This window comes from Gobio gobio (genome assembly GCF_949357685.1).
Source record: "Gobio gobio genome assembly, chromosome: 9".
Lineage (NCBI taxonomy): Eukaryota > Metazoa > Chordata > Actinopteri > Cypriniformes > Gobionidae > Gobio > Gobio gobio.
The window spans coordinates 1,060,951-1,082,253 of NC_137115.1; the positions used below are offsets into that span (position 1 = coordinate 1,060,951).

General features: G+C 42.2%; 1 protein-coding gene across 1 annotated transcript in view; it reads right to left on the reverse strand.

Moving 5' to 3' along the window:
• Positions 1–1,728: 1,728 nt before the first annotated feature.
• shank2a (SH3 and multiple ankyrin repeat domains 2a) overlaps positions 1,729–21,303 on the reverse strand; it is a gene marked incomplete at its 5' end in the record, with an annotated part of 85,787 nt that continues 66,212 nt past the window's right edge. The window contains 7 exons of the mRNA XM_079825284.1: positions 1,729–3,493; positions 5,707–7,798; positions 8,309–8,423; positions 8,911–9,032; positions 11,448–11,528; positions 12,753–12,888; positions 17,817–17,941. Of these exons, the coding sequence (XP_079681410.1) occupies positions 3,034–3,493; positions 5,707–7,798; positions 8,309–8,423; positions 8,911–9,032; positions 11,448–11,528; positions 12,753–12,888; positions 17,817–17,941 (3,131 nt within the window). The 3' untranslated portion in view covers positions 1,729–3,033. The remainder of the gene's footprint in view (positions 3,494–5,706; positions 7,799–8,308; positions 8,424–8,910; positions 9,033–11,447; positions 11,529–12,752; positions 12,889–17,816; positions 17,942–21,303) is intronic.

Below are 21,303 nucleotides of genomic sequence, written 5' to 3' on the forward strand. Positions count from 1 at the left end.
GATTTTTAAATGTTTTTAAAAGAAGTGTCTTCTGCAAGGATACATTAAATTGATCAAGTGACAGTATATACATTTATAATGTTGCAAAAGCTTTATATTTCAGATAAATGCTGTTCTTTTGAACTTTCTATTCATTAAATAATCCTGAAAAAAACTGTTTTTAACACTGATAATAATGTTTAAATGTTTATAAATGTTTCTTGAGCAGCAAATCCTCATATGAGAATGATCAGTGAAGGGTCATGTGACTGAAGACTGGAGTAATGATGATAAATTCAGCTTTGATCACAGGAATAAATGACACTTTACAATATAGCCTATTCAAATAGAAAAAAAGTTATTTTAAATTGTAAACATATTTCACAATAATACTGTTTTTGCTGCATTTTGGATCAAATAAATGCAGCAGAAGAGACATCTTTAAAAACATAAAGTCTCACCGTTCTCAAAATTTGACCGGTAGTGTGTAAATATAATATTATTATTATTATTATTATTATTATTATTATTATTATTATTATAAGGGATCAAATTAATTGGCTTAAAATGTTTCACTTAAAAAATTAAAACTTGAACAAAACGAAAAGCGTAGGCTACACCGACAGACGCGCTCCACAAGTTAAAGGAAATGTTTTACAAATTTAAGCACAATGTTTTGTTTTTATTGTGAGTGTACACAAATAAAAGTAACCCAGCAGTTTCGGGGGGTTTAATCACAGTTTTGACTGATATTTAGCGTACTTTAACCATTTAGCAAACGTTTTAAAATTAGCCTGAAAAAGAACTGTACAAATGAATCCATTACAAGAATACCCTAGGCTACCTGTTCAAAATAAAACATATAGCCAGCGTGCTTTTTCAAAATCCAGTTAGAATAATTACACGGCATTAAAGTTAAATTATTAAGCAGGACCCTGATTTCGGCTTCATTAGAAAAATCATTGTAGCGATATTTATTAGGGGGCGTTTACAAGCCGGGGATCTGAAACCATTCAGCTGCGCACAATTTCAAGATCATTTGCGATTTTATAGATTTCACAAGGCATACACACGTTTTTTTCGGCATACCTTCGTTTTCCGGAGTCACACGTACACACATTTCAGAAATGATCTTAGATCAAATGTAGGACCGTTTCTACGCAACATTTTATAAATGAGACACCAGATCACATGTTCAGAGAGGAGCTCTCTTTATAAACCACAGATTTAAGCTTTAAACAACTACATTATCGCCTGGAAAACTCTTAAAATGATTGTGACAATAACAGTAGTGTTTATAAATATGCGGGATTTCTCATTTGCACTTCACCATGTGACCGCAGAGAGCAGGCTCCTGATTGGTTAACGCAGCGCGAATAGACGGCAAAGTTCAGATTTTTCAACTCGGGCGTCAGACGCGAATTCGCTTCAAACGCGTGAATGCACAAAAATCCATCACGCCGCAGGATCTCCAGACGCGCGTCTTTCCAATCACTCGCTCCAGACGCTCTATTCACGTTTGGTGTGAACGCAGCATTAGAGAGTCAAACATAAGCAGATCTGGCCGTTTTTAAGGCCTGTATGCAGTAATGCTATCTTTCCATGAAATGCGAAAAACCTCCAGTTTTGTTTTCTTCCAGCTGTGCTCAACACTAAATGTTCCACTATAGTTCTGAGACTGTGAAGCTGCTGTGAAAACATCTGTATTGTAAAGAGCGTTTTATAAATGAAGGGGACGCGACCCGAGCTCAATTAGAGCAGTATTTATTTATTTCAGATTGAGTTGCTATACAAGGTGTAACTGCACTCATGCCACAAATCCTACGGTACATTTTATTGGTCATTGTTGTGAGTTTCTAGTTACATTAACAATATGAAACACACACACACACACACACACTCTTTAGTCAGAGAAACAGGTTGAAGAGGAAAATCAAAGCTAAATGACAGGACATAAGGGAAATATTGTGCTTGTTTTATGATGCGTCTAAATATATACAGTCTGCATTATTCATAGTATAAATATATTGCGTTCTGGATTTGCTCTATTAATAATCTAACAAATATACCCATTTCATACTTTTAAACATGACTTTTTTTGGCAAACCACAGTTCAGTGGGAACGATTATAAAAGGCAATATAATGATATAAATACTCTCTTACTCTATTGTGTGCTCTAAAGAGGATCTACTTTATAAAAACTCACAGTAGCAGCAGTATATATATATATAACTGGCCAACCTCTGTCCAAGAAAGGCTTGACCTTTTAAAATTCTGGCCCACGTTTAAAAAAAAAAAACTGTATATTCACTCGTATTGGGATCTGAGGAGCAGGAGATGGAGATATCACACACACTTCTCTTTTCCGAGACTGCATTGAAAACACATGTTGGCTAATGCCATTTATATATTGAGAAACATCATTCCATGTTTAATAACAAAAACTGCTTCATTCCTCCTCTGTAAACTGGCTTATGTTTCTCCAAAACGGCAAATAATTTCCACTTCATGCCGATCTTCTTTCTAAATGTGTGTTGTTCCATGTATACGTTTAATTTAACGTGTTTTGATTGTTTTTTAATAAAACGACACGTCATTTATAATCGGCATTTAGAGCCGCCGCCATCCCGTCGATTACCTAAACCAAGCCCTTGAATCTTCACATCCTATGAATATAGTTCAATATCAACCTTTAAATCGCAGAATTACCTAAAAGAAGTGGCAAAAGAAGCATTCGGTTTTGCCAACAGGATCAAATGGAAGACGAGGTTGTTCGCGACTGCAATCTCACTGAAAACCAGACGCCTTAATGTGTGGATGTACTCAGCGTTTGTTTAGGGTATGAATGCATGTTCATGTTCATCCTCATTTTATACGGTTTGCACTTCTGGGCACGTTTTCCGCAGCAACATCTGAAATATTCCTGAATCAAAGGCATGAAGCTTCTGATCATAAGCTGGAGTCCAGACCTCTGTGTGTCACTGGTTCTGATGCAGCACAGCTAGACTGATAAACGCCAGACGAGGGGTCGATCGAGGGGAAGAATATCCCCTTTATCTGTCCATCAGGAGTTTGAGACCCCTCTCAATGTTCATCCGGTGACCAACGCGGATCACACCCAAGTCTACAAGGTCTTCCTTCTGGAGGTTGGGAAGGTGTGTGCCCTCGATGTCATTGTCCAAGAAGGCCTTCTTGTGTTCTGCCAAGTTGAGGCTCTCCAGCCAGTCTGCGACGTCATGCCTGGTCCAGGCCAGGACGGGTTTGTCCGCGAAAGGCTTGTCTGAGGCCTGGAGCAGCGTGAGCGGGGACAGAGACTGGCTGCTGAGCGAGCTGAGGCTGAAGCACTGCTCCACACTCACTGTGGGCCGGAACACATCCGCTGGTGATGGGGAGACCCCAGAGCCGGAGTCAGGAGGACTGGGAGGACTGGGAGCCTGAGGAGGGAAGGGGCTCTGGGATGCTGATGTCATGGGGATGCTGCGTTTAGCACCTGAGGATTGGGCCGTCCACTCTCTGAGAACACACACACACACACAGAAAGAGAAGTCAGGTGCTGGACTGTTGGAGGGACTCTGAAGTGCATTAAGGAAAACAACATCGGTATTCTGCCACTCAATGTGGCTCTAAGGAGACGCCGCACTATTGAGTCAAAGGGAATCAGGGAGAGGGAATGACAATCACTCAGGATTAGTTCACTTTAAATGAAAATTACCCCATGATTTACTCACCCTCAAACTCAAAAATGTGCATCCATCCATCATAAAAGTGCATCTATCCATCATAAAAGTGCATCTGTCCATCATAAAAGTGCATCTATCCATCATAAAAGTGCATCTATCATCATAAAAGTGCATCTGTCCATCATAAAAGTGCATCTATTCATCATAAAAGTGCATCTGTCCATCATAAAAGTGCATCTATCCATCATAAAAGTGCATCTGTCCATCATAAAAGTGCATCTATCCATCATAAAAGTGCATCCATCCATCATAAAAGTGCATCTGTCCATCATAAAAGTGCATCTATCCATCATAAAAGTGCACCTATCCATCATAAAAGTGCATCTATCCATCATAAAAGTGCATCCATCCATCATAAAAGTGCATCTATCCATCATAAAAGTGCATGTGCATCTGTCCATCATAAAAGTGCATCTGTCCATCATAAAAGTGCATCTGTCCATCATAAAAGTGCATCTGTCCATCTATCCATCATAAAAGTGCATCTGTCCATCATAAAAGTGCATCTATCCATCATAAAAGTGCACCTGTCCATCATAAAAGTGCATCTATCCATCATAAAAGTGCATCTGTCCATCATAAAAGTGCATCTATCCATCATAAAAGTGCATCTGTTCATCATAAAAGTGCATCTGTCCATCATAAAAGTGCACCTGTCCATCATAAAAGTGCATCTATCCATCATAAAAGTTCTCCAAACGGCTCCAGGGGTTAATAATGGCCTTCTGAAGGGAATCGATGGGGTTGTATAAGGAAAATATCCATATTTAAAACTTTATAAAGTAAAATATCTAGCTTCGCCAGACCGCCTTCCGTATTCAACAGCGTTTTGAACTGTGAGAGGCGTTACACTTTCTGTGCAAGTTAAATGCAATTATAACCATTTACTTTATATAGTTATAAATATGGATATTTTTCTTTATAAGGCCTTTATTAACCCCTGGAGCCGTGCGGAGTACATTCATAATGGATGGATGCACTTTTTTAAACTTTAAACTCAATGGACCCGTCACTGCCATTATAAAGCGTCAGGATATTTATGAATAACTCCGGCTGTGTTCATCAGGGAATGTCATACACACCTGGGATGGCTTGAGGGAGAGTAAATCATGGGGTCATTTCCATTTTAAAGTGAACTAATCCTTTAAGTCCAGCGCAGAGCCACCTTTATCATTACAAACACAAGGACATTTGTCTCAGCATGAGCTCCAGGATCTTCTGACACTGGTGTAGGGAACCGCTTTTATCTTGTTAATCTGTCACAATTTTCCTGAGATTAACATACGGAGCTTGTAACCATGCCCCTGTATTAAAAACAGATTAAATGTTATCCAATGTTGTGAAGTAATCTTTTATTTGTGTTGTCCCTGATCTACCCCTGGTGTGTCCAATCTACACGGCTGACCTGCTTCTTTACTGGGGCTGTGCGATATTGAAGAAAAATGCAATATTCGATATGATACGAGTGTGTAAAATCTATTTCTTTCCCCAACTGATATCTTTCACTTAAAGCATAACCGACTGCGTTTACATGAATACTCATCAAGACAGCCATTTTGACATAACTGTGTGTGTATTTGACAGTTCGAGTGTGTAACAAGACACGAAAAAAAGAACAGCTTGTGCGCACGTTTCGGTGTGTGACAGCGCGAGACATCAAGGAGTTGTTTTTCGCAAGTTATTGCGTTTAATAACTATTTTTAACATCAAGCAAGTCACATCAGTATCAGTCGCGTGCTCAGTCTATTCTCTGCTATATGCGGCGACCTAAAACACACACTTTTCACAATGTTGAAGTAGCACATTAAAATAATTCAGATATTGCGTGCCCTAGCAATATAAACATTTGCAATATTTCGATAATTTCGATATATTGCGCAGCCCTATTCTTTACACAGCTTGAGTAAACCTATAGGACACATTCCTACATTTGAATATTATTTTGTGTAGGTATTTCAATAAATAGGCTGTTGTTGTGCTACTCACTTTGATCCGATGCTTCTGGATCCTGCAGGAGGGTCGAGAGGTTTCGGAAATCTGTCCTTGTTCATCAGCTGAAGTTTCGAACTGAGTTCACTGATCACATCGACTTTCGGATCTGCATTGGGGAGCTCATGGTCGTCTCCCCACAGTTTTGTGAGCGTTGAGCGAGGCTCGGATTCGGCCACACAGTCCAGGGGTGGAGGAAGGGATGGCGGAGGCTGTCCGAAGGACTCCATGCTCTCCGGTATCAAAGGGTCCCTGTAAAATACATTGCTTTTGTTGATCACGGGCTTCATTCTTGGCTTCGGGGGAACGGGCGGTCGGTCTGCATAGTCTATGCATGTGTCCTCGAGTCCCTCTGATGAAAGAGTAGAGATAGTGGACAGTGTGGACATTGTGCTGTTTGCCTCAAAGGGACGGCCCACACTGTTTCGACTATCAGCTTCCTCAATGCCAAAACTCTCTGGAGGAGGTGGAGGGTAGAGAGCCCTGGACTCCACACTGTTTATTGTAGAAGCACGAGAATGATAAACAGGCAATGGTCCCCTCTTTCTCTGTTTGAGGATCTCTGCTACCTGGTCCTCAGGGACATCAATGCTGTTGGCAAACTCCAGAGGCGGAGGCAAGGGGTCAACCAAGTCAAACTCCTCAATATCTACTGAGGTCAGTGGGGGAGGAGGAATGCTAGAGGAAAAGTTGACCGGCTCCTGCACAGAGGTGGCAGAGCTCCTTGTATGATGGGCTATACGTCTGACACCGGAATCAATGCTTGCACTGTCTATAACTAGGGACTCTTCTTGTTGGAATCCATCAGATTGACTGTCCACTTGTGGCTTGGTCTTATCTAGTGTGTGGACCATGAGGAGCCCCTCTGACTGTTGTTGTGATGTTCTGTGGTTGTTCTTCGATGGCTCAGATGGATTACTTTCCTTCATCTTCTTCATGGCATGATTGGACTCTCTTGTGTGTCTAAACAGACCATCTTTCAGTTGACCCACTGCGACAAAGCTGGCTTCAATATTGGAGCGTAGCTTGGTGTCTATGAAGAGTGGCTGGTTGAGGTTTGCTCTGTGAGATTCTCCTTTAGGTGGAGGAAGAGGGGGTTGCACTTGCTCCTTCAGAGCTCCATTACTAGCTAATGGTGAACAAATATCACGAGTCTTCCCTGAGGACTGGTATTGGAAATCTCCATCAATGAGAGTAACAGGACTGTCTGCATTGGGCCAGTTCCCGGTGTTTGTTGTGAGGGGCTCAGTTGTTGGTTCGGGGATGTTACTTCCACTTCCAATTGGCTGGATCCCCAATAAAGAAGCCGGTGGAGCCATACGCTTTTGTAAACTCTTATCATAAGCAAACATGCCTTCATCTATAGACATGGACTGGCGTAAACGGGGGGTAGGGATGAATGAATCCTCGTCTCCGAGATCCATTGACAGGAAGGCCGGGGAGTTCTTGCGTGCTTCAAGTCGCCTCTCGCGGTCACGAACTGCCCCTGCGATAGCAGCAGCGAAAGGGTTGCTCATGATGAACCCTCCGCTGTCCTCCGGCCGTAGTTGGCCCGGTGGCTCAGAGGCAGTAGTCTCCATTTCCATGCTACTTCCTCGGCTACTTTTGCCACTACTGCTAGTTGAAGGCTCTTTGATAATAATGGTAGGAATCTGGATTGAACAGGTTTTATCCGGGCTGTCCTCAACATTTGGCTGCTTTATCAGTATACCCTTCCTTCGGGCTGGTTTTGGTGGGACATACAAAGGTTTGCCAGTTAGGTCTGAGTATGGGTTCTCTGGCACATGGGCCCTGATATGGGCACACATGTTCTGCTGGCCGGCTGGGTAAGTCTGATAGTCATATTGTTCGAAGTTCTGCCGATGATACCCCACCTGGTCTCGTTCTATAGTGTGGCATTTGCCTGTTGAGATCTGTGTGTAAATGGACTGGTTGGGCTCATATCTCTGAGTGCTGGGGTTGTAAGGTGGGGATGGAGGAGAGATGCCTGGAGGTGGGGGGATATCCTCAGATGTGTCCGGCATGGAGAGACTTCTGGTGAACCTGAGCAGTGGAGGTATCAGGAACTTCTTTTCTTCTCCTGCGACTCCTGGGGAAAGGATCATGCAACACGTTTAGACTGACGTAGGTTAAACATTAACCCTAATACTAGGTATTTTCATGAGAAAGAAGTTCTCCAGTTACACCCCTAATGAGAAAGTAGTTCTACCACAAGAACATTTTAGGGACTACAACCTGAAAAATGTCTTGAGATTTGGTACATCAGTGGACCATTGAGTTATAGAAACATAATGCACATCTGTGGTTCGCTCAGCGTTACCACTGTGAAATATGCCTCCAATTTCTATAATCATCAATTATCCTGTACATCAATCTTCTGGCTTAACATGTTTCCAAGGCCACCAGGAGTTGATGAGGTTATGTTTTTGTGGTTTCAGTTGGTTTGTGTGAAAACATCTGCATTTATTTGGCTGTTAGGCTGTATGAATTGATATTTGAATGTGTTTTTGAATAAAAATAATTTCTGTTTGGTCAATGAGTGACCTAGATCAGCAGCTCTGATTGGATAGGAGAAGGCAGCAATGGATTTTGTATTTACCAATGGATTTCTGTCTTCTCATGGAGCTTTTTGGCACACGAACATAACTTCCATGGGCTCTCCCAGGAACACTAGGAGGAACTATAGCGACTCCTGGCCTTTCAGATGTGGACTGCTGTAAATCAGATTGATTGATTAGAGCTCAATGTGCACACACATATACACACAGTTTTAGATTAAATTTCAATTATGAATCAGAATTATAATCTAAGCCAGCTAACAGGGAACATTCTCAGAAGTTTCGCTAACATTCATGCAAGGTAATGAACAAGCGTTCTTCCAGAAACAATAATATAATGTTTGTTCAAAGTTATCTGGTCTTTAATTATGTTCTCAAAATGTTACCACAAATACATCATGGAGCGTTTTTATGCAACGTTTTAGTTGGACGTACGCCAGGCCCAATAGTAATGGAAACGGTGGATGATAAAATGGAAAGTTTGCATAACCAAGAAATGTTTTTAAAGCATTTTTCTTTTAATCTAGACGAGACTGGACTATTCAGAGAACATTTTCTGGCATAATTTGATGGTAATGTTAACAAAACGTTCTTAGAACATATTTTTGTTAGCTGGGAAAACTGGTGCTCAGGTGAAACTCACATTCAAATCCATGCATGTGGCCAAAAAGCGACTAGAGGGGCGGGGCTTGATTGTGGCAACTTTGTCCGCTGAGGTTTTCTCGTGCACAGGCTTCTGCGGCTGCGCAGTCTCTTCCCCTTTATCTGCAAAAGGCAATGTCTAATAAAAATAGCATTCGATCTCTGACACAGTTCTGCAGTCGACCAAGAGGACACTCTATAAGGGATGAAGCGTGCTCAGAGCTTTTAAAGGAAACCGCAAACAAGGAACATAGTCAGAGCCGTGGACAACAGCACGACTGATACCAATGGTAAATGGTAAATGGTAAATGGTAAATGGACTGCATTTATATAGCGCTTTTAACAGACCTACGGCCATCCAAAGCGCTTTACATTTTGCCTCACATTCACACACTCATTCACACACCGACGACGGTGTCAGCCATGCAAGGCGCCATCCAGCTCGTCGGGAGCAGCTGGGGTTAGGTGTCTTGCTCATGGACACCTCAGCACTTGGTCAGGTGGAACCGGGGATCGAACCACCAACCTTCCGGTTTGTAGACAACCTACATGAACCACTGAGCCACTGCCGCTCCAATGTAATGTTATGACTTGGAAAATAAAAATGTTAACTTTAAGAAAACAAACTTTTTTCACATTTGACTCAAACAGATCCTTAAGGGAACAGGTTACAGCTTACATCTTGATAGCACAAGCTTGTTTTGTGTTATTTTAAATAGGGATGCACCGAATCCAGATTTTTGGGGTTTGGCCGAAAACCGAATCCACTGGTTAAGATTCTGCCCAATCTGAAACTGAATACCGAATCCACTGGTTAAGATTCTGCCCAATCTGAAACTGAATACCGAATCCACTGGTTAAGATTCTGCCCAATCTGAAACTGAATACCGAATCCACTGGTTAAGATTCTGCCCAATCTGAAACTGAATACCGAATCCACTGGTTAAGATTCTGCCCAATCTGAAACTGAATACCGAATCCACTGGTTAAGATTCTGCCCAATCTGAAACTGAATATCGAATCCTACTCCCATCCTCAGTCCATTATCACAGTAAACACATTAGTTTTACATTTACATTTACATTTATGCATTTGGCAGACGCTTTTATCCAAAGCGACTTACAGTGCCCTTATTACAGGGACAATCCCCTGGAGCAACATGGAGTAAAGTGCCTTGCTCAAGGACACACTGGTGGTGACCGCTGGGATCGAACCAGCAACCTTCTGTATATCAGTTCCATGGTTTAACCCACTGGACCACCATCTCTTTAATGAAGTAAACAACGTCCACAGCAGTGTAGGGATGCTCATATTGCAAAATATGCTATGCGGTATTAAAATACAGCAGTGGTACAAACTCCTGACTGGTGGAAAGCAAATGAAGGAGCTTCCCGAGGCTGGCCGCTCTAGCGAGGCGTTATCACCAGTGCATCTGAAGCCTTGTTTAGGGCTTTTCCTAGTGTGGTTTTGGTAAAGTTTACTAAAGTAAACATTGTCACGTATGTTTTTCTCGCCGCTGTTTCCTGATGGTTTACAATTACCCCGAGTCGCCCTTTGTCGTTTACTACTATTTTTATTTGACAATAAACTATTCCGGTTGTTCAAAGCTTCAAACGGATTCAGTGTATTTTCGTTTTGTCATCTTAATTTGGTAATTATTTAGTGTAAGCCTATTTATTTTGTGATTTTTATTTATATTTGATCTGATCTGTGCTAATGTTGGCACGGTAAAATAAACCCGTGAAACCCGTCTTTTTAACGGCTCACAGACACTCGTCAATCGTATTTTTATTTAATGTCAATTCAATATTATAATCTTATCAGTTAACGGTTAATAATCGGATAATGAGCAGCGGTTGTCTTTGGGAAAATTAACCGAATGAGCATCCCTACAGCAGTGTATTTATAATTTAATTTAATTTTAACTAAGAATAGGCAACATTATGCCAGGATGACTGTCTTTCCTTCACCGTACCTGAAGATGCTGCATTCAAACAGTCCACCTAGTAAACACCATCCCATAATCAACAGTCATTACGTTTGACCGTGTAGTTCGAGCCTAGGGTTTGGTTTGATGGAAAAAAAGTCTAAGGTTCGGCAGAAACCAAACCCCGTCAAAAAGCCCAATATTCGACCGAACCCGAATCCTGGATTCAGTGCATCCCTAATGTAAAAGGATTTAAAGCATCTGTGCAGTGCCAGGAGATCATGTTGGGTTCTGCTCCATCACTGCTTGCATCAGGACTCAAAAAATGAATCTTGCATGAAGTTTGTAGAGTCATGAGAAGCACCCACAGATCGGTCATGAAACTCAAACCTCAAGAATCTGACACTTTACAAAACAACCTAACTTTGAGAAATACGACTCCCTCGTCTTGCATCGGTCCTGTGCTCATCAAAAATTAGGTTTGGGAATCAAGAAATGGACAAAGAAAAGGGCTATGCAGCAGAAGTATAAACCGTATAAATATAAATATGAGCAATAGTGGTGTGATGTTTTAAAGTAAGGGATTTAAGAGTTTATCAGACTGAACTTACCTAGCTCTTCTAGTTCAGATGTCATGGACTTGGATCGCATTGAGAGTGCAGTTGTTGGAGCTCTTTTGGGTGGAGGAGGAGCTACAACAACACAAAACACACACACACACACACACACACACACACACACACACACACACACACACACACACACACACACACACACACACACACACACACACACACACACACACACACACACACACACACACACACACACACACACACACACACACACACACACACACACACACACACACACACACACACACACACACACACACACACACACACACACACACACACACACACACACACACACACACACACACACACACACACACACACTTTACTTGCTTTCTGTATCTGTATTTATTCTGATAAAGTCACTCAGGAACACAGTTCTGCTTGTTTTGGATGTGCATCAAATTAAGGAAAAACATAAATTAGCAGCCCTAACAAGAATTTTAGAAAGGGCTGTTTCCATCAATCACTTGTCCAATATACAGTATACATAATATTACATTTCAATAAATGTGTATGACTGAATGATTTAATACATTCACTGAGTCTTATTTCAAACGAATCAGAGAACAGAAAACCAGTGCCTGATTAAAGCACTCATATAAGAACATTTTCTTTAGTTATCATCCATCCATTAATGAAGGTACATTTATCATTCATCTATATTTAAAACAATAAGTAATGCATTGATTGAGAAGAGAAGCGGCGCTCGAGCACAGAACACACTGCTGTAAAGACGGCTTTATCATGACTCAAAGGATGAACGTAATCCATTAGCTGGATTCACCAAAGCTGGAATTAAATCTTCATGTGTTTACATGACATAACGGAGTGAATGCGGACAGCATATTATAGAGTCTCCTACCGTTAGCTTTAGACTGTTGTGTAGTAATAAACAAACGTTTGTACAGTTATCTGCTCTTTAATCATGTTCTCTGAAATCGTTCATTGAGCGTTTTCTGAAATTTAGTTGGACGTTAATCTGACGTTTTTTAAACGTTACTTGATTCAGAACATTCAAAAGTAACATCCCATAATGTTTGAAGAATGATGAAATGGAATATTTCCTTAACGTTTTTCATGTTTTTGAAGAACTGGATGTTTTGAATGCAAGCATTAGCACATCGTTCTCAGGACATATTGTTTTTAGCCCGTTGTGTGTGTGTGTTGTGTATGTGTGTGTGTGTGTGTGTGTGTGTGTGTGTGTGTGTGTGTGTGTGTGTGTGTGTGTGTGTCGAGCATTAGCAGTGTTGTGTGTTTCCTCGAGGGATTGTGCCGTACCTTTTTTACGGGTTTTGTCGTCTTGCTCAAGATTCCTGGTCACCCTCACCACTTTAATGACGAGTCGGTTTCCTCCGTTTTTAATCATGTTTACAACCTGACGATGTCCCATCTTCACCACATTCTGATGGTTGACCTGTAACACAAACCAAACACACACACACACACACACACACACACACACCCAATGATTACATCATGTGTGTGTGCAGGTATGGAGTACCACAAGGCTCAGTGCTAGGACCGCTGCTCTTCACCCTGTTCATGCTTCCACTGGGAGATATCATTAGGAAGCATGGCGTTAGTGTTCACTGTTATGCTGACGATACTCAGCTCTATATTTCTTCACGCCCTTGAGATCGATTGCGAAATTAAAACAGATTTAGAGACTGTAATCCACGCCTTCATAACATCACATCTGTAATTCGCCTGCCTCAAACGACTGCTAATTGTTTTTGATTAGGTAGATTGGTAGATGTTTATATTTATGTATTATTTGGATTGTATGAGGTCTAATGTGTTTACATTTTATATCTGCCTTGTTTCTTTTTATTTGCACATTGCCTTAATGATAATTCTGTTGCTTTTAAATGTGCTATAGAAATACAATTTGACTTGACTTGACACGCCCTGATGAAACTTATCAATTTACAAGATTAACGGAATGCATAGCTGATATAAAACATCGTATGACTAGTAATTTCCTGCAACTTAATTCTGAAAAAACTGAGTTTCTTATTATTGGACCATAAACCTCTAGTAACCTAGAATACATTTATTTATCTCACTGGCACATTAAAGATTCTGTCCTCCTCAAAATTAATAAAATCAGTCAAATGAAAAATCAGAGTACTATGATTCATGAGGGAATCTGCATCTTTACCTCAGCCTGGGGCTTATTATTTACATTTTGGTATGAAGAGGTCTTTACCGTTGCACAAAAATATAACTTTTTTTGTTATAAAAACAAAACAAAAACAAAAATAAGCCCAGCCCAGGTGAGAAAAAGTAACGCAAAAGTAACGTAACGCATTACTTTTCTTAAAAAGTAACTAAGTAACTCAATTAGTTACTTTTTAAGGGAGTAACGCAATATTGTAATGCATTACTTTTCAAAGTAACTTTCCCCAACACTGCCTGTGAGCATTGACATTAATTTCTTAAGTTATGTCAGGAGTGCAAAATAACCGATCTGTAGGTAATGAACAATATTTTGAATGAAATATCAATAAAAGCCACGTCTTCTCCGTTTTATTTGTGGTCACAGTCATGCACTAACCCGCATGTGTTCAGGCTCTTAGTGAAACAGTGTGCATATTTGGACAAATATAGATTTATTCGAGCTGCCGGACAGCGCGGGTTGTCATGGGCAATCCAGCGCGCGCCGCTTCAGATGCGCGGTCGATACTATGAAACCTCAAACGGGGTTGAGTCCCTTCGCTTGATAAGCCTGGGTGACCTGAGGATTACAGTGAGGCTTCCCTGCCGAGCACATCTCCGTGGGCCCCCACTCCTCTATCATATCAAGCATGTAGAGCAGGGGTCTCAAACTCGGGCCCTCAGGAGGATATTTTGTTATTTTCGGGCTAAAGTGAGCATTTCATGGATTCCCGAACGCCGGATCTGCTCATATTCTCACGCATGCGTCGTGGAGGCACACACGGAAGACAAGAACAAGCTGGATAAAGGCGTTATTTTGATTTTCTTTTGCGCACAAAAACTATTGTTGTCGCTTCGTAAAATTATTGTAGAGTCACTGTGGTGAGATGGACTTTGTAACGATGTTTTTAGTGCCTTTAATGGGTCTTGTGAGTGTAAATGTACTGAATGCCAATGGAGGCCTATCTGAAGCCTTTCTCAGCATCAGCTTTACACTAAAATATCTTCATTTGTGTCCGAAGATGAACGGAGGTCTGACGGGTGTCCAACCACATGAGGGTAAGGAATTAATTACATAATTTAAATTTTTTGGTGAACTAACCCTTTAAAGCTGTTGTGGAGAGAGACTCTATTCTTTCCGGTGAAATCACAAAACAAAATACAAACGTGTCGATGGTCTTATTATACAATCATTGATGAACATCTTCGATTTTAATGAAGAAAAACTACATGAGGGCGGATTAGAACCCAGAACCTTTGACACGGTTGACAAAAATTCGACCACCAGACCTCTAGGGAATTATTCACTCACTCACGCAAAGAATATCGAGACTAATGATATATTTGATGCAAATTAATGCAAATATTGTTTACAAATAGTCCCAAAAAGATTATTTCCCAACTAGAATTAGACTTAGAATTGTGCTCACTGTTCTGTTTGACCTGTTACAGCCTTGCTGTGAATTAGTCTATTATTTAAAATAAAATTAAAATCAGTCATTATTTCATATTACATGATTTAATTTCTATAGGCTATATTTAGTTCAAATTCAGAGGAACAGTTCATGTTTAGAAGAAACAGTTGAAGAACTAATAAAGATTGAGAAGATCGGATCAGTTGTGCTACTTTTTTTTGGAATACTTGAAACACTTTTTATGTGTGATATTGATGCGGCCCAGCCTGCCCAGAGTCTGCCTCCAGCGGTCAGATGAGTGTGAGAGCCCTGATGTAGAGACTGTGTTCGTGGCTGGTTTATGTTCTCTCATGAAAGCATAACCACATCGGCGCGTTGTTCATCTCGCCAAACAGTGTACATATTTGCACAAATATAGATTTATTATCACATTTTTGCTAAATATTTTGTCATACAGAATAACATTTCTTTTAATTTCTCACTGAATTATGCTGATCTGAAGAGCTGAATAACATTCAGAGCGATCTGTGTCTGTTCTTCCTGCTGCATGGCACTTCTGAGCTCTCTCATTCGCTGTACTCATCCCTCATCTCATCTCTCTGTTGTAAACATTGCCAACATGTGAACCAAGAACATGTCTCAGAACCGCTGTAACTGCTGTCCATGTCACCGCTGTCTGTGCATTGCCGGTTTGCAAGTTAGCTCATTTTAATGCGCCTAATGACACTCCCCTATTTATGCAAACCATTCCCTCTTTCCACACAATAGCCATCCCACCTTTTCGCAGTCGACCACGCCCCTTTTTGGAAGCCTTTTCAAATCGAAGGTGTGAAAAAACCATACACTGAAAAAAAAATCCCCGTAAAATTTACGGTAAAAAAACGGCAGCTGTGGTTGCCAGAACTTTACCGTAAAAAATACGGCAGTAACGTTTTAGGTTTTTAGGGACAGCACCATATAATTTATAGGTTTATAATGTAATAATTACGGTTTAAAACGGTATATACGGTTTATATTGAAATTATTATTTTTACACTGTAAACAATTTACGGTAAAAAAACACATATTTCATTAACTGAAATAATGTTAAATTTCCAACCAATTGAAATATCTGTTATGTACTTTTGATAAATACGGGCAACCACCAATCACAGCGGAGATGAGAATCACATGATCAATCAAAGCTCATCACAAGCAGCTTTTAAGAGGACAATACTAATATATAGAAGAGCTCAGTGTCATTCACACACACACTAAACACCAGCATGGTAAAACTTAAATTAAAAAAATACAATAAACATTAATTTAACAACATCAGATGTAACACAAAACCCTAATGTACATAAGTGATTAGAAAAAACGAAGAAGAAACATAGTTATTGCAATGGAAATACATCAAATGCGAAGTGTCACGCTGGGAATTCTGGGAATGTCAATTTACGGGTTTTCACTGTAAATTACACAATGACTTGTTCTTTTTCACTTCCAAAAACTGTAAATTTAACGGTATTTTACTGTAAAATTAAATGAAATGTAAGGTTAGATCTATTACAGTTATTCACCGTATATAGTACGGATACTTTCTGTTAACCAATTAACTGTTTCTCACCGTAGCATTTTTACAGAAAATACCGTTAAAATCACAATCATTTTTTACAGTGTAGACAGTAAAAGAAATGGACAGAGCGACCCCATAGACTTCAACGGGGAGAAATGAAGTCAGGATAGAAGCATCTCTTCCTGATGTCTGATGTAGACTGAGCTTGAGGACGGAGATGTGACGTGATCAGCCTGTCTGACAGCTGTAAGTCTTCTAGTAGTTGTGCAACGTAAAATCTGAATCAGCGAATCTTGCAGAGACAGAGAGGGTGAGCAGGAGCAACTCTTGATGAATGAAGCAGGATCTGAACATCTCTATCTGCGTTTATGCCTCCACGCCCCCCCGATCGCCTCATAGACAGTAAAGATTGCCTAAGAGCTTCTCCTCGGGTCTATACGGTAATTTGCTCAACAGCGCGATGGAGTCGCGTGGTTATGACGCAATCATTAGCCTATATTTTACAAAAACAGCTTCAACGGGCGATAGTGTAAGATACGAGGTAATGGAGCCTTTTTATACATTGTCGTTTTGTTTAGAAATAAACAATGAATGAATGGAGTCTTTAAATGCCTCAGATGTAAAAATATTCACTGTCAAAGTGAGGCCAAAATGAATGAGTCAATGGGATGCTAACAGCAGGAGATGGCTTGGTTAGCAATGGCCGCCCCTATAGAGACAGAGCGTATTTAGGCCACGCCCACACCGGGGGGGGGGGGAAACAATCCAACGCTCTCCATTGACTTTGCATTGCGTGAAGCGCCTCCTTGTCATTTCGGACTTATAACAAAAAACAGAACAATGTCTAAAAGCTGATATGTGACAAAGTGCACAACTTTTGGGTCATTAGCTTATAAAACGTCTATGTTTTTGGTTGTGGGTTTTGTTTAGCTTGTTTGCTGTACACTTTGTCACATATCAGCTTTTAGACATTGTTCTGTTTTTCGTTATTAGTCCGAAATGACAAGGAGGCGCTTCACACAATGCAAAGTCAATGGAGAGCGTTGGATTGTTCCCCCCCGGTGGGCGTGGCCTTCAGATTATGACGCGTGTCGCTCTGTCTCTATGGCGGGTATGGTTTCCGGGGGCTGGGCTTCAGCGGGGGGGTTTCTTGACCCTTTAAGAAACAGTAAAAGGAAGCAGAGCGTGATGAGTGTTCTGATTGGCTCTCACCTCGAGCAGGAAGTCTCCGTTGCGGAGCCCCATCAGCCAGGCCACACCGCCCTCATCCACTGACTCCAGGTACTGCAGCGCGGGGAACGCCGGCGTGGGCACGAACTCCTCGATCGGCGTATCGGCTGCGGGCGACAGACGTCATGTGACACCGCATTCACATGACCACATCTCACCACATCTCACCACATCTCACCACATCTCACCATATCTCACCACATCTCACCATATCTCAACATATCTCACCATATCTCACCACATCTCACCACATCTCACCACATCTCACCACATCTCACCACATCTCACCACATCTCACCACATCTCACCACATCTCAACACATCTCAACACATCTCACCATATCTCACCACATCTCACCACATCTCACCACATCTCACCACATCTCACCACATCTCACCACATCTCACCACATCTCACCACATCTCACCACATCTCACCACATCTCTCCACATCTCACCACATCTCACCACATCTCTCCACATCTCACCACATCTCTCCACATCTCTCCACATCTCACCACATCTCACCACATCTCACCACATCTCACCACATCTCACCACATCTCACCACATCTCTCCACATCTCACCACATCTCACCACATCTCACCACATCTCACCACATCTCACCACATCTCACCACATCTCACCACATCTCTCCACATCTCTCCACATCTCACCACATCTCACCACATCTCACCACATCTCACCACATCTCACCACATCTCACCACATCTCTCCACATCTCACCACATCTCACCACATCTCACCACATCTCACCACATCTCTCCACATCTCACCACATCTCACCACATCTCACCACATCTCACCACATCTCACCACATCTCACCACATCTCACCACATCTCACCACATCTCACCACATCTCACCACATCTCACCACATCTCACCACATCTCTCCACATCTCACCACATCTCTCCACATCTCTCCACATCTCACCACATCTCACCACATCTCACCACATCTCACCACATCTCACCACATCTCACCACATCTCTCCACATCTCACCACATCTCACCACATCTCACCACATCTCACCACATCTCACCACATCTCTCCACATCTCACCTCATCTCACCACATCTCTCACATCTCACCACATCTCACCACATCTCACCACATCTCACCACATCTCTCCACATCTCACCACATCTCACCACATCTCACCACATCGCGACCACATCTCACCATATCTCACCACATCTCACCACATCTCACCACATCTCACGACATATCGCCACATCTCTCAATATCACCACATCTCTCCACTCTCACCACATCTCACCACATCTCACCACATCTCACCACATCTCACCACATCTCTCCACATCTCACCACATCTCACCACATCTCACCACATCTCACCACATCTCTCCACATCTCACCACATCTCTCCACATCTCTCCACATCTCACCACATCTCACCACATCTCACCACATCTCACCACATCTCACCACATCTCTCCACATCTCACCACATCTCACCACATCTCACCACATCTCACCACATCTCACCACATCTCACCACATCTCACCACATCTCACCTCATCTCACCATATCTCACCACATCTCACCACATCTCACCACATCTCACCACATCTCACCACATCTCACCACATCTCACCACATCTCACCTCATCTCACCATATCTCTCCACATCTCACCACATCTCACCACATCTCACCACATCTCACCACATCTCTCCACATCTCACCACATCTCACCACATCTCACCACATCTCACCACATCTCACCACATCTCACCACATCTCACCACATCTCACCACATCTCTCCACATCTCACCACATCTCACCACATCTCACCACATCTCACCACATCTCACCATATCTCTCCACATCTCACCACATCTCACCACATCTCACCACATCTCACCACATCTCACCACATCTCTCCACATCTCACCACATCTCTCCACATCTCTCCACATCTCACCACATCTCACCACATCTCACCACATCTCTCCACATCTCACCACATCTCACCACATCTCTCCACATCTCACCACATCTCTCCACATCTCTCCACATCTCACCACATCTCACCACATCTCACCATATCTCACCACATCTCACCATATCTCACCACATCTCACCACATCTCACCACATCTCTCCACATCTCACCACATCTCACCACATCTCACCACATCTCAACATATCTCACCATATCTCACCACATCTCACCACATCTCACCACATCTCACCATATCTCACCACATCTCACCACATCTCACCACATCTCACCACATCTCACCACATCTCACCACATCTCACCACATCTCACCACATCTCACCACATCTCTCCACATCTCACCACATCTCTCCACATCTCACCACATCTCACCACATCTCACCACATCTCACCACATCTCACCACATCTCAACACATCTCACCACATCTCACCACATCTCACCACATCTCACCACATCTCACCACATCTCACCACACCTCACCACATCTCACCACATCTCACCACATCTCTCCACATCTCAACATATCTCACCACATCTCACCACATCTCACCACATCTCACCACATCTCACCACATCTCAACATATCTCACCACATCTCAACATATCTCACCACATCTCACCACATCTCACCATATCTCACCACACCTCACCACATCTCACCACATCTCACCATATCTCACCACACCTCACCACACCTCACCACATCTCACCACATCTCACCACATCTCACCACACCTCACCACATCTCACCACATCTCACCACATCTCACCATATCTCACCACATCTCACCACACCTCACCACATCTCACCACATCTCACCACATCTCACCATATCTCACCACATCTCACCACACCTCACCACATCTCACCACATCTCACCACACCTCACCACATCTCACCATATCTCACCACATCTCACCATATCTCACCACACCTCACCACATCTCACCATATCTCACCATATCTCACCACACCTCACCACATCTCACCATATCTCACCATATCTCACCACATCTCACCATATCTCACCACACCTCACCACATCTCACCATATCTCACCATATCTCACCACATCTCACCATATCTCACCACACCTCACCACACCTCACCACATCTCACCACATCTCACCACATCTCACCACACCTCACCACATCTCACCACATCTCACCACATCTCACCATATCTCACCACATCTCACCACACCTCACCACATCTCACCACATCTCACCACATCTCACCATATCTCACCACACCTCACCCCACCTCACCACATCTCACCACATCTCACCACATCTCACCACATCTCACCACATCTCACCACATCTCACCATATCTCACCACATCTCACCACACCTCACCATATCTCACCACACCTCACCACATCTCACCATATCTCACCATATCTCACCACATCTCACCACATCTCACCACATCTCACCACATCTCTCCACA